The 15,635-nt window shown below is 41.9% G+C and overlaps 1 protein-coding gene across 1 annotated transcript in view; it reads right to left on the bottom strand.

Moving 5' to 3' along the window:
• The window catches only part of LOC306915776 (protocadherin-15-like), a gene marked incomplete at its 5' end in the record, with an annotated part of 193,042 nt that extends 184,690 nt beyond the window's left edge, over positions 1-8,352 (bottom strand). Inside the window, 1 exon segment of the mRNA XM_079493389.1 lies at positions 8,289-8,352. Coding sequence (XP_079349515.1) covers positions 8,289-8,352 — 64 coding nt within the window.
• Between the last annotated feature and the right edge of the window lie 7,283 nt (positions 8,353-15,635).

Here is a 15,635-nt window from a genome sequence, read left to right as displayed (position 1 = left end):
TGAACAGAACACATTTCCTTCGGGATTAATAAAGTATACATGCTGTATCTATCTAGCCATCTACTACTGCTATAATACACAACTACTACTATTACTATGACTCTGCTATACTTTAACTACAAGTTAAAGTTAATTAGTGCCTAATTGGTAGACAATCGGGCACTATGTCCTTTTTAGGGAAACATGACAGCATAAACCTAGACTAGAGCACAGCTATACGTGTCCTCATTGCGCACGTAAGGCTCTCTCTCTCTCTCTCTCTCTCTCTCTCTCTCTCTCTCTCTCTCTCTCTCTCTCTCTCTCTCTCTCTCTCTCTCTCTCTCTCTCTCTCTCTCTCTCTCTCTCTCTCTCTCTCTCTCTCTCTCTCTCTCTCTCTCTCTCTCTCTCTCTCTCTCTCTCTCTCTCTCTCGGAGTCGGCTTAGCTAATTTAATATGGAGAGAGGGAGCGGTGTGTACTGTATACCACCACGCACGATATATAGTTTCTGCCACTCCCCTGCAACCCATCATGATGATTTTAATGTTGTTGTTATTTATCATGTCATAATTATGAATTGAATACCCAGGACCTTAATGGAAGCAAGACCGGCACCTTTTTCGATGATATCCTTTTAGACTAAGTGTTTTACTATACTGTACTGTTTACATTTCTGATAATATAGTATTCAATCAATCGATCAATCAGCTGGGACAGCTGGAAATCATCTAGTGATTGACGTCCTGTCTATATCAAGGCATTTCACAGTCACACGTGTGTGAGATACTATGGCTGCTTGACAGTTTATACTCGCTGCTCATCGTCGTGTGTGCGAAGTGATGTCGGCATGGTAAATGTAGGCCTATATGACAACACTACTGTCCCAGTATGCAAGTGAATTAAATAGAATAACATTCGATTGTGGGTTAATAAATATAGGCCTACGCAAGGAGGTAAAATGGGAGGCTATTGTGCAGTCAAAGTTACCAATACAAGCTACTGTGTAGTTAATTCAGCATTATTTTATTGACCGGTCAGGTAGGCCTCGGACGAGGCCTACCAGGCCGCACTTCATTTCAGCGCCTTATAAGGAAAGTTGCGTGGCACATCTATGCACAGAATATCTATGTTCACAGTGAAAGGGACGTGTTGTGGAAGACTGCCCCTAGGAACCACACACCCACTCGCTATACGCATGTTCCCTTTGGGAAACTCGGCCATTGTTCTTGTGAAGCCCTTTTGTTCTCATAATGATTTGATTTCCATTTGGCTAAATGATGCATAGACCGACACCACACTAGGACATGAACACAAGCAGCCATCCTATAGTACGGCTTCACCACTGAACACTGCAGTGTGATTTGTGCAGCTTTGTTCCCAGGCTGCACACATGCTGTCTTGCTTCTGTTAGTATTAGCAAGGGGACATTGACAAGGCACCAGAATGCCAGGAGTTCAGATAAGAGAAAGAAGAGAAAGCTGAGAAAACAGTTTCCGTACAGGAGGTATTGAAACAGTACTCTTCCCTTCTCTTATCTGAACTCTTAGTATTCTGTGTCTTCTGAATGCCCCCTTGCAAATGACAATTTCCCATTCAAACTGGATCTCGGTGCCACAATCGGAAGTGACATCTCTTGTGATAAAAACAAGACACAAAGTCTAATGACGACGACATGTGCAATTGAAAAGGCTTTCAGTCAGTTAAATGAATTATCAGTTATCTGGCTAAGCGTCTTGAATCCCCCTACATATAACAGTCTACATCTTAAATCTCAATTGAAAACATTTCTTTAGTGGTAGAATGGCTCTCCTTCATCCTTTTCCATTGGCCTACAGATCTGCATAGAATACTGTATCTTGAACAATGCCATCAATGATGTGCCATGATGTGCCAACGTGAGCTTTGTGTACTAACACAACATTCTAGTTACTGTATGCATGTGACAGCATGAGTTCAGCTACGATTGGACTAATTTTGTGGGGACAAAGATGAAGAGATAAATATGGATATATGAGACAGACCTGTTCTAGACAGCCTGTTCTAGATGGCGAGGCCCATTTGGTGCCACGCCATAAATAGAAATATGCATGTAGAACTTGTAAATCTAAGGTAGGAAGGCAGAACACTGGCACCGCATGAGCATAAGAGAATAAAGCTACTGTAGATCGTCTCTGTCAGGTGGAAACCTCATACAGTATGTCCAAAACTGTTACTTTTCAGGATTCAAAAGTAGCAGATCTACAAGCTTAACTCATTCCCAGCCAGCAATGTATATTACGTCCATTATAATCAATGCTTGATCCTGCCAGGAACGTAAGTTACGTCGAGTCATTGTTTCCACTTGAAGGCGCTCTTGGCTAATCTATGATCAAACTTATGCAATTCCCTCTGCAGAAGCAGAAGAAGCATGAAGCATAAAGCTCCGCCTCCTTTTATTTATTTTTCCCTCTGCCTGCAGAGTGTTTCTGTGTCAGTCATTTCACCCTGAGACCATTCAAACTTGTAACGGCTGTAACTATGGATTACATATAGACGGATTTTTTTTCTCCAAAAACACACAACGAACGTCTTTCTCATTACCAACCATCCGGTGTGCGATCGAAGTGAAGATGAATATTTTGTGACTAGGCCTACTTAAAAGTGATTAAAAATACATGTATGTCAATTATGGCAGTAGATTATCAGCAGAGAATCCACTTGACACTGTTGTTTTATTTTCCTGTCTACATCAGCATTGATAAGATTCTTCATTCAAACCATGTGACTAAATTTGACTGAAGGACTGCCATTGGATTTTTTTGAATTTTCGTTTTTTCATATCATAGCTTCAAATAGAGATATTGGTTGTTCAGTTTGACCCACCAGTTTTGGAGATATGGCTTATAGAGTAATGTCTTGCAGAAAACAACAAGTTGAGAAAACAGACTTGAAAGGTTCACTTCTGTGGTCTCTAACATTACACCTAGCACCTAGTTTAAGCATTTATTTCATATGTACATGTCGATTTCAGCTCTGACACTTATTCCAGACATGCTCTAGTATGTGAAGAGTCTGCCTGTGATATTAACTCAATTAAAAAAAAGAAAAAGAAAAAAAAGTTTTTCTCCTCTGGTGAAAAGCTGGAATTTGCGCGATGGCAGTCTCTCAGTCAAATCTGGTCACCAATGACCACAAGGTAGCTGTCTCACCTGTGGCGCTCAGTGTGGTGTATACTTTGCTTCCAACGGTGAATGCAAGTGAGCAATTTCCCAACTAAGTAGCTACCCCCCCCCCCCCCCCTCCCCTTTGTGGTCAAATGCCATATGAAGAAAAAAATAAACAAGACGTGGAAATTCAAAATGTCAAAGTCAAGAGTCGTTTTAAATCAGGGCTTGCTCAGCTATTTCAAAGAGCCAAAAGTGAATAAACACAGATATATCTCTCCCTAAGACCTAGGCTCGTTAAAACATTCTATTGTGTTCTCTCAACGGGACATAGACTCATTGAAACCATAATGAGTGCCCTCACAATGAGCAAACCTGTAAGTAAATACGGTCTCTTTTGTTGGGATGCAGGCTCAATTAAAAAAAAATTATACGCTTGACACGGACAGAAAACGCGATAAGTTCAACTTGTTAAAAGATTGAAAGAATGGATTTGTGTACAGAAAGGTAATTCTAACCGAGGAGAGCACAGCATGGTTCTCCAGAATAAGAAAAAACGAGCTGTGACATTTTTTGAGATTTATACAAATGACAGAAATACAGGACTTTTATTTGTAGTAGTTCTACAGTACATTGTGGTATTGCTACTTTATAAAAAATAGGCTACATTATTCAGCCCCCCTGCCAGCAATTTGTTTTTCCCTATCTTACAAGTAGTCACAGAATATGAATCTCCAGTGTGATCGATCTCTCGATCGTTGATAAACACTTTCATTTCGACCCCCCGTTCTCTAGTTATTGTGCGTTAAAAATAGCATGTCTGTTCAAAAATGGAGAGGAAAACACTGAAGCTGAGAAAAGTCATTTATCCAAATCCAATAACATGGAAGTGGACGGTGTTTTTTGTTTTGTTTTTTTCAATCACATGATTTCCTGCTAGATTGTTTCAATGAGAGTCAAATGTGACCCACCGTGATAAACAATAAGTCATTTTTGTGAGATATGGCTTATATACAGTGATGTCTTGCACAGATGTAGAGATGTAGCCCTGAAACATTCATTCCTCATTCCTTCCTCAAATGGGGGGGGGCGGGGGGACGTGGAGACTAGCTTTGCAAGTTATAGCTGCTTGACACTACAGTAGTTATTAGTAAAAATTGAGAGAAAGGAAATGATAAAAATGTATTCACATTAGCCTTTATAAGATCACAACTGGCCCTGGCTGGCCTGGCGTCCCAGCCATTATGGTGCGTTCACAGATACAAAGATCATATTTGTAGCATATTTGTAGCTTTGCGTCTTTGTAGCTGAAGTTGAAGCCAGTTCATCTCATTTGTAGCTTTGTAAGCATTGTGTTTTTGCAACAGCTACAAACGCTTACATTGACAATGAATGGTAGACTGTATCTCCATTGGCCGTTAGCTCCAGCCGCTGGCCGTATACTAAGCCAGTTTTAAGGTAAACGTGGAAATGCCCGATCAAATTACTTATCGAAGTAATGAGTGTGAAGGATGAGTGTGTGCATAATATAGGTAAATGCATGGCTGAGCGCATGCAAAAACACACACACACACACACACACACACACACACACACACACACACACACACACACACACACACACACACACACACACACACACACACACACACACACACACACACACACACACACACACACACACACACACACACACACACACACACACACACACACACACACACACACACACCCTTGACTGTGGCGTAAGCCGCTGTCAGCTAAATGCCAAGCAGATAAATCTCAAGGACTAGGTGTTAAATGGGATATTAATATTCTGACAAATAGAGAGGAGAGTCACCCCTGAATTTTATATTAAGCTCACATAGACGATTGCATCATTTATAGTCAGTTCTGGGTTCAATTATCTCAATCAATCAAGCAGATTTCCCTCAACACTGAAATATCCAAACAATCTTGCCATAGAAACAGCCTATTAAGAAATGCATGGAATTAATTATCTATCAGCGACTAATGGATTAGTATTTCTATTAGTTTTCTTGTGGCAAAGTGGATTGCCTCCTGAGTGGTCACGATTATCCAAATAATTATTTCCATCCAAAACCTGACTCGTGTATGTGGATTTATAGTGTTTGCGGAGTCCCTGAGTACCGCTAATTTCTTCCTGATGATGAACTGCCAGTGATTATTTTTCCTGCAATATTTTTCAAAAACAGAGCCTGGCCCGAACCCAAGCAATTAAGTGAAATGTTTAACAGTGACATCAGCCGTTTGGGTCCTGTCAAGTTCCTGCATATCATCACTGTCGGGTGGAAACCTACTGTATGTCCAAAACTGATACCGATAACTATAATTATGTTGTAGATTAAACATTGTGATATGAATTACATTTTTCTTTTATAGAAAAAAAGGGCAAAAAAGAGAAAGAAAACCCTCAACCAATTATAATTATGTTTTTAAAGGAAAATAGTGAAAATAGCAGATCTACATGGTAACACGTTGCAAGCTTGTATATATAGCCTACATGCTATTTTCACTAATTTTGTGTGATTATTTATTTATAATGACAACATTAAATTAATAGAAACTAAATTGACAGAATATGATGATGGTCTCAGAGGTAATGTGGGGCAAGGCTGTTTAGTGCTTCATATGTGATAAAGATTAAAAAAGAAATATATATATATACTGTATATATATATATATATATATATATATTTTTTAATGTTATGTTAATCTCTTGTGCTCATCACATGATTGTGGTCACAATGGGCCTATTATTTCAGAAATAAATCATTAATAGGGTTAATACTCTTTAATACGCACGCACGCACGCAATCCAGCAGTGAAATGAGCGACATATAAACAGAGCCTGCTGTCTTTTCTTATACATTCTACAGGTTAGTAAAACGAATATAATGATCAGAATACGAATGATATCAATGTTAAACATGTGTTGTAAAGGTTTGAACTAAGTTCATGTATTGTCTCAAGGAAATACGTTTTGAGGAGTTTTGTACAACACTGCAGGTTTGTGCTGCCTAGCTAGGTGGCTAGGTGGTAGCTAGGTGGTAAACGTGTCCCATACTAATACTGTTGTTACTGTTAGTATGTTATTGTCACATGGTGGACAGACACTAAAGCATAAATGGTAAACCATTATTGTGAATGCAGCCAGTAATGTGTTCAGCAATGTGTTAATCATTCTGTGAGGAATTAATGCTGTTACTGTACAGGGGTTTAAGGACCAAATGTGTTTATTTTGAGAGAACATAACATTTTTGGTTATATAAGAACAAGGAAACGTGACAAATGAGGTTTTTTGCATAAAAGACAAAAGCTGTTTTCTTATTTGTGTTTTGGTAATGTATTCACATGAATACAGTACAACTAAGTGCCTTCATTGTTTTCTAAATGAGAAACTGGTTTGGAGAGAAAGCATTGTACATTTTGGGTCATGTGTATTTTTGTTTGATAAATACTGCACTGTAATACTGGGAAGGAATTTCTGTGTTAAATGTGTTCAAGTGGCCAAGCCAGAAATGGAATTATGAAGTGATTGTTATGTCATATCATTTTGATATTTGAAATGGAGAGAATAAATCCAGCAGTGAAAAGAGCGACATATAAACAGAGCCTGTTGTCTTTTCTTATACATTCTACAGACTCTGGTTACCCGCCCTCTGACCCCTAGCGGAGGCGGGCAACACACGCACGCACGCACGCACGCACGCACGCACGCACGCACGCACGCACGCACGCACGCACGCACTTTGACACAACACACACCAAGGTCAAATATCTGCTACACTTAGTATACCACACAGTTCTTAGCAAAAGAAAATGCAATTTCCTATGCTATGGCTTAATTTTTGCCTCATATAGGGCCGCATCTTTGGTCTTTCTGGGTGCAAAGTTCTTTATAATGTGTTTAAAATCCATCTGTTTTGCTTCCCACTCAGTGGCAAGTATACTGCCAATTTGTTGAGCCTCTCCTTTTATAATTTTTTTCTGTTCACTGAAAGATCTCTCTCCTCCTGCCACAGTTAACGATGAAAATGTCACCACCTAGATAGACACCTCTTGGCTATAGCAATGTTAGCTACAGTATGAAGTTTTCCGAAGTGAAATAAAAAATGTGATCATTACATATTTATTAGGCTTTGAAGGCCTTGCCAGTTCGATTTATGTACAGGTCCCGGCATTCAAGAAAATTCACTGCAACATTAGTAGTTTAGATCAGTACATTTAGAAGACACCGGGTGTGTTGTTAAACCATTATTAGGTGACCCATCACATTCTGAGAGAGAGAGAGAGAGAGAGAGAGAGAGAGAGGGGGGCGAGTGAGGGACAGAGAATCAGGAAGACTCAGAGGTTCAAAGACAAAGTGAGAAAGATGACTGATAACTGATAAAGAAAGAAAGAGAGTGAAAGAAAGAAAGAGAGTGAAAGAAAGAGTGAGAAAGAGGCTGATAAAAGGAGGCAAATCACACCCGCCTGAAGTGAGTGGTGCAACTTCGTGTGGGGGTCCCCGGGGGGTCCCCGGAAGTTCCAGACCCACAGTAACGTGGCCAGGGTGCCGGCCCGGTTCCGACGAGCCCCCTTGCGTCCGAAACGGACGCCCCCCAGGGACCCCGGGGGGTCCCTGGGGGGTCCCCGGAACATCCAGACCCCCAGGAACGCGCCCAGGTTCCGGCGAGCCGCCCCACGTCCGGAATGGTTGAGAAATGACAAAGTTACCGTGTGGGGGTCCCTCTACTGTATTGTAGGCTACTGTGCTGTTACTTTACTGTACTATAACACCCCAAATCATCATATATACAGTTAATGTGTGTGTGTGTGTGTGTGTGTGTGTGTGTGTGTGTGTGTGTGTGTGTGTGTGTGTGTGTGTGTGTGTGTGTGTGTGTGTGTGTGTGTGTGTGTGTGTGTGTGTGTGTGTGTGCGCGCGCGCGTTAGGCACAACAGTGACACTTGGTTGTGAAAACCAACCAAAAGCTATTGTCGTGCTCGGACAGACCCAGCCACCCAGCCAGGGACAGACCCAGAGACCCAGGGACCCAGGGACACACATAGCTGTCTATAGGAGTGGTTGCACCAGTCAAAAATAGAGGGAGAGTGAAAGAAAGTAAGAGTGAGAAAGTCTAGTGATAAAGGGGGAGAAGGCTTACCGTCAGTGTCCTGGCCCAGGCACACAGAGAGCAGCAGCAGCAGATAAAGGACTCCTATTCCCATTCCAGTGGGTTGTTTGATGCGTGCCCATGACAAAGGCCCTATTGAGAATGCTGGAGCCATCTTCACCACCATGCCTCGCTAACCATCCACCTGTGCAGAGACGGAGAAAGAGACAAGAAGTAAGAAATACAGGTCACTCAGAGGCGTGTGAACACTGAACTCTATACTGTAATCATCCTGTGGAATGTGTGTGCAGTGCACTCGACAAGGATCGCCCCACTTACAGACAGAAATTGCATGTTGATTTCCAACTACCGTACGTGCTCTAGGCACAGTAAATATTGGTGTGCCTGGTCTGAAAATTACACACCACTGATAACAGCTATTGTCAAAGATAGAGAGCTATCTCAAGCTGAATTATAAAGACTCTCTACAGAGGCAAGCAGCAGTGCCACAGTATAAGGTTGCCATGGTTAGACACTGAACATTTGTTTTTGAAGCGACCTTGACCTAAACGGTGGTGCACGCATCAACATAGAATTTGTCAGAGAGGATCAACATATGGGATGTCACATGTCAGAACAGGTCAGCTCCATATATGGAGATCTAAAGGTTTGAGGTCAGATGTAGAGTTGCTGGCCGGCTCCGCAGATCTAGGTGATGATCCAGTCTTCTCCATGTATGGTTATGCAGGGTTAGATGACGTCAGTGTCGTGATCTTCATATATGGAGATGCCCATATATGGTGGCGTGACGTGTCACGAGGCGGTGACCATATACGGAGGCAGTAAAATGAACAAAATTGGTAGGCTTAGGCTAGCTGGTAGTACAAATGCACAGATGCAAAGTATGCAGAAACCCATATTGCACAGGTTGAACTCAATCACTTGTGTTAGGCACAGAGACTAGAGACACACTCACACTAACGAGTTGCCTTGATGCCTGTTGCCTGTCAATGAGGGTCAGCTGGCTCCTCGTTTACAGACACACCTCAGCTGTGCTGAACTGAAGTGACTACAGTAACTTGAAAATTACTGTGATTAGGGTAAGCTTACATTTCATATCACAAACACCATGTAGTGAAAACTGAAAACTCCTGTAACTGTAACCAGAAAAAAAACAAATTATTAATCGATTTTGAATCGTTCATAACGGGAATCGCAAATCGATTTGTTTTATACCCCTAGCTAAAATGGCATATCAACAAGCATACATATATTATAGTGTATAAGGGGGGTTTAAAGACTTATACTGTACCAACAAACACACATACATTTCCCTATCTACTGACGGCAAAATCACATCATGCTACCTAGTCAAAATGTCTGCACTATTCACGGTAGATACGTGTGAACATAGAGAATCACTATAGCGGTATAGCGTCATGCTGGGTGTACATCAAACACAAGAGCAAATTAAGACATTTGATCCTGCAGGATGACATGGGAGCAAATTAAGCTAGAGGGAGACCAGGAAGTACAAACCGTTTTAAACAGTAAGGCATGCGATCCGTTTGGATATAGGGATCAGCAGACCAATGATGCATGACAGGTCGATGAGCCAATTAACTGAAGATGGCAAGAAGGAGAAAAGAGAACAGAAGACATGCCAGCAAAATGCATGCTGCATTCTGCCAGGGCAGGTTCCATATTCCTACTAAAGCCCACTGCAGAAATGACTTTATGGATTTATGCTCCAGACGCTCCCTGGTGCCAAGTACAATCTGTGTCTGGTGCTGACTACCTCTCATCTTCTCCATTGCACTGACAACCCAGCAGCTCCCCTCCGAAAACATGCTATTCATTACCTCCGCCAAGGAGGTTGTGTTTTTACCCCCATCCGTCTGTCTGTCTCATCTGTTTTTCTGCTAGCAAGTTATCTCGAGCCATTATGAACAGATTTCTACAAAACATGTTGGAAAAGTTTGTTCTGAACTGAAGTGTGATAGGTGACGCGTTCGGATGACGTCACACCGGAAAAAGAACAGTCGCACTGGCTTGCTAAGGCTTCTGGGAAATTGAGGCCCAATGCATTCCAATGGCGATGGCGGTGCGCAATGGGTGGCTCTGTCCTGCGCTCTTTGTTATTGATCGGCAGTTTGGATTCTTTTTCAACACAACGACAAATGATCACACCATTTTAAGGTGGATTTTAATGAAACGGAATGATGATGTCGGCGGGGTGGTTCTTCAAAGGTTAGTGAAAAACTAGGCAGTCAAATGGGGATTGCGATGTTTTTATCCCGCAGTCAAACTGTTAACAGAGATTGGCACCAAGGAGGCGTGGCAGTGGGCGTTACCTTTTGCCACAAAATGCACATGACTTCTGAATGTATTAACGTACTAACCACAATACTTTGAAGTAAGTACAAACGGGCACTTTGACGGAGTTCTGTGCTCTATACTGCACACATTTTCTTAGAAAGTCTATTCCAGGTCCAATCCATATGACTCACTTATTTATTCCCTCATTCATAGACTCTGCCCTTTCCCTTTGGTAGAGCGGAGGTATTATATAAGCTTTGAAATTATCTGCTTGTAGATGATGATGTGTTTTATTGCACCAGTCTGTCCTCTAAATCCAACATTGCATCCATACCACCTGTTCAGCCCCATTTCTCTGCCACAGTCTTCTGTTCCCAGTGCCAAAAGCACCCTCAGGACCTTTCAACTGCCCACAAACCCCAAATGAAATAGCTCTCAACGCACAGATACAGCATAATACCACTATAGTAAGACGCCTATAAGGGTGAGAAGCGACCTCAGACTAAAGGGCGAGGTCACGTGCACGCATCCGCCTAGGTGACCTCAGACTGCTGGGCGAGCGCAGGTGCTTTGGCATGGGGGGTCAGATCAACATATGGAATGAATTCTGTACTGGCCATATATGGAGCGTGTCTTGAGTGTACAGGGTTTGATGTGGTCAGATCAGCATGGAATGTCAGAACAGGTCAGCTCCATATATGGAGATCTAAGGGTGGCAGCGGGGGCAGTGTCTTGAGTGTACACTGTATAGGGTTTGATGAGGGCCCAGGTAGGGCCGGGCCTTAATTTTTCGGGCCTGTTAAGAACTGGTGCCAGGCGCGGCTGCACTAATAACTTTGGGGCAGGCCCGTCTAGAGTTTGAATGGACAGTTATCAGTCAAAAGGGAGACATCGAAGAGGAAGGATGGATGGGGAAGGATCAACATATGGAATGTCAGAACAGGTCAGATCCATATATGGAGATCTAAGGGTTTGAGGTCAGATGTAGAGTTGCTGGCCAATATCGATGACATCAGGGATCTCCATATATGGGCATTCCCATATATGGGCTTAATATTGGTGGGAATCTCCATCCCTGATGATGTCACGTTTTGTCACGACCAACCAACCAACCAACAGGAAATGCACGTTTTCTCAGATGCACACAGCAGTCTTATGTTAAGGGGAAAGTACTCTAAAATCAATTTTACTATAATCCTACACTTGGTATGCATCATGTGTGGATGGGCTGGTTGGTAGGCAGATTAAACTCCAGGGGCTCCATTTTCGTCACCGCTAAACCCCTTATCCCTAAACTTCTTCGCCTTTTTTTTACTATTTTGAAAAACATTTTTGAATAGTTCAACTAGCCAATCTACATTGACACGTTGTGAGCTTGTAGACTGGCCATTTTAACTATTCAAAAATGTTTTGCAAAGTAGTAAAAAAAAAGGCAAAGAAGTTTAGGGATAAGGGGTTTAGCAGTGACGAAAATGGAGCCCCAGGTGGATGTGTGGATGAGTGGGTGGGTGGGTGTCTGGGTGGAGGGGCTGAGGATGGGCTGTATCTGGTGTAATTACATCAAATTAAGACTCAGGGGTAGGCAACCTGCGGCTCTGGAGCCACATGTGGCTCATGTGGCTCATGTGGCTCTCTCCCGTGGCTCCCAGTTGCTACGGCAAAGAAGTATGAAAAGGAATAAGAGGTTTTCTTTTTCTTTTTTTCTTTTTTTTTTTTTTACATTTAATCATAATGTATTATTGAATTTGTAGTAGGCATAAAGTTATTCTTTCATTTTGATATTGCAAAACAATGTTGCCTATACACCAGATAAAAATAAGAATCAAATTTAAGGAAAATAGAAGAATCTATGTTTGTTTTCACCACCAATGCTGCTGGCTTACTGGTACAGTATACTTGACATGCTTTGAGAAATTAGCAAACAATAAAATGTAATATTAAAAGACCAGAAAAAGCACAAATAATGAAAGTTTGCTTAATTAAAGCAAACATATTTTGCGGCTCCAGATAGAATTGTAATACGTTTTTGGGCCAAAAATGTCTCTTCTGATAATAAAGGTTGCCTACCCCTGAATTAAGTGAACAACACTTAAGCTAGTCACTATTATATGTGCTGTCCGATTATATGTGCTGTTCTACCCTGTTGTTTTTTCCTCCCTCTGCCATTCCTTAGTTGTGTCCCCCCCCCGCCACACACACACACACACACACACACACACACACACACACACACACACACACACACACACACACACACACACACACACACACACACACACACACACACACACACACACACACACACACACACCAGCAGCACCACCATGTGCGCACACACACGGATGCGCGTGCCGTGCACGTACTGTACTCTCTCTCCTAGAAGAAAGGACATGAGTGATGCATATATAAAATGTATGCCTGATTTATACTTGGTCTCTCATCCAAGAAGATCTGCAAGTACACAATGTGGCGCGATGCAACCCGCTGTGGGCTTGTAGATCGGCTCTTTTGTGGTGTGAGACACCACCGGCATGCAACTAAGTATAAATCACCCTTCATAAACTCAAATACTCAACCATGCATCACCTGTGTCCCATTAAATCAAACAATTGTGGTAATTGGTTACAGCTTATAATAAATAAATATAATCATGCATGGGAAGTGTGTGTGTGTGACGTGTGTGTGCGTGCGTGCGTGCGTGCGTGTGTGCGTGCGTGCGTGCGTGCGTGCGCATTTACTATTAATTGAGTGTTGATTGCATTCAACTAATGGGAATAACCTCTTCAGTCTAACACCTCCAGGGCATTTAAAGGGGGATTCAACCCTATATTTGTTTTACGGCTCAACTTAAAAACTACAGCAGGATAAAACATGTCAGACTGCATAAGCGAGACCTTTTATACATATTAATGGTTGTGTTAAGCCCAAACCACACCAATGGGTCGAGACGCAACAAAACGGTTTTAGCGTTCATCGCAGCTGTGTGATGTCATGTTGCACGTGGCGCATGTCGATGCAAGTGATTCAATTGGTTCAATTCAATGGTTGCTTGCAACTACATGCGTCTATCTACATGCGTCTACTCGCAAGCGTTTGGTCGCAAGGAGTTGCATAGCGACCCATTGGTGTGGTTTGAGCTTTAGATTCAGGTGTGTCAATGTGGAATGACTACTGTTGATGTTGACTACTGTCTATGCTTGCACAGCTGTGCCGCCACTAGCCTGCAACTAGTATGTTTTAAACCTGAACTGGACTTATTTAACAAACTGCCTCGTGTTTCCTTCTCCAGTCTTCTCCAGGAGACTACAACTGTGCCCTTTACTTGTCATTACTCAAAAAGTGATTGAACACTCGAAAAAGATGATCCTCTGAGCCCAGGTCTCAGACAGGCCAGGTATAGAAGTCAATCTTAGCCAATCAGGATGAAACAGGTCTGTCCTGATAACAGGAAGTAGAGATAATGTATACCTATTGTGTTTGGACAAAATCTGTAGGAGTAACAGCAAAAACGGCAAGCGGACGCTGCAGTCATGATTTGAGGTATTTGGTTAAAAATGAGCCACTCCTGCAAAGTTTAGAGGCCAATTTTAGCCAATCAGGGTGGCATTTCTTCCTTGGCTTAGTGGGAATGTGCGTGCAAGGTTTCCCAGCAATCGGACACAGCGGAGACACCATTTGTGGTTGTAGATACAGGTACAGTAAACCCTGCTCCCCCATGTGAAATCCATAATCTTTACTGTACAATCAATTGCTACAGGATGTAACATTACACCGACAATTCTACAAATGATACATTAAGCCCCTAAATGGGACACAACTATGTGAGTCTCGTCGTAACAATGAGCACACTGATGTGTGCACACCAATATCCTGTTTCAATTTGCTTTACACTTCACTGGTGCGTGAAATCCTATTGTATTACAATAACCTAAAAAAAACTCACCTGATGCAGTCATCTTTGTTTCAATATTCATGGCAAATTGTTTATTCATGCACATTATATTATATTATATTATATTATATTATATTATATTATATTATATTATATTATATTATATTATATTATATTATATTATATTATATTATAATTATGACTGGAGATGACAATACAAATAACTTAATCTGAATAATAACTTAGACATGTTTACAGGCTTGTTCATAAAACAGTAGTCAGAATTCCACCGCAGTGCACGACATCTGTGGCAGGTTAGGTTATACTTCCCTTAGTTACATCTGACTGAAATTCACTGAGGTGACAATTTAATCTTTTCCACAGCACTGCAGTGAGTGAAATCCTTCCCACCTGAATGATGGAAGAACAAACTGGCTACATGTGCATAAGATCAATCTGGCCGCAACTATCACTCATTTTCTTCAAATAAGGCTACTGTACAGAAGTGGCGGTGAAACACCCGCCTACTGTATATGCTCAGCCACACCAGAACATGCTCTCGACCCCCCCGGGCTTCAATACACGCACATTGGACAGAACTTCTCTCCACACTGCTGTCTGGGTAGTTGCATGTAGTTGACTCCATCACAGACAATGGCCTTCAAGCCTTTAAACGCAGAGTTCATAGACACCTCCTGACAACCCCTCACACTGACTGTTGAGCTGTAGTGAACCGTATAATTGGCCAATGGATATATTATCTTCCTTGGCTATTGTTCACAATTGCATCGAAGGGGGGGAAAATGTGATTCTCAAAAGTGATTCTCAAAGATGGGGTTCCGGGAGGTCCCCAGCTAAGTAAGTATTCAAGAATCTTGAATATTTCGTTAGTCAAAAGGAAACAAGAGAGTGAGATGAAAAACGAGAGCAGGAGAGAGACAAAAAGGGAGAGCAAGAAAGCTCCTGTCATGTTTAAAACGATTACAGTTTGTGATCAGAGATCAGGCACTTCAATTTGACTGATCAGATTCTGTCACTAAAAGCCTGTGTGTGAGCAGAGCACATTAACAGCTTGCAAAAAGAGGCACAGTGGCACAAATTTAAACGAAAGAATACTAAAAGCAATTTTTGTGCAAAAACAGGGTTCGTGAGATCAGCAGGGCTCCTTCTGGTGTTGTGCCTGTGTG

The sequence above is a fragment of the Electrona antarctica genome (genome assembly GCF_951216825.1).
Source record: "Electrona antarctica genome assembly, chromosome: 22".
In the NCBI taxonomy this organism is placed as follows: Eukaryota; Metazoa; Chordata; class Actinopteri; order Myctophiformes; family Myctophidae; genus Electrona; species Electrona antarctica.
This window is presented reverse-complemented; position numbering and strand designations above follow the sequence as displayed.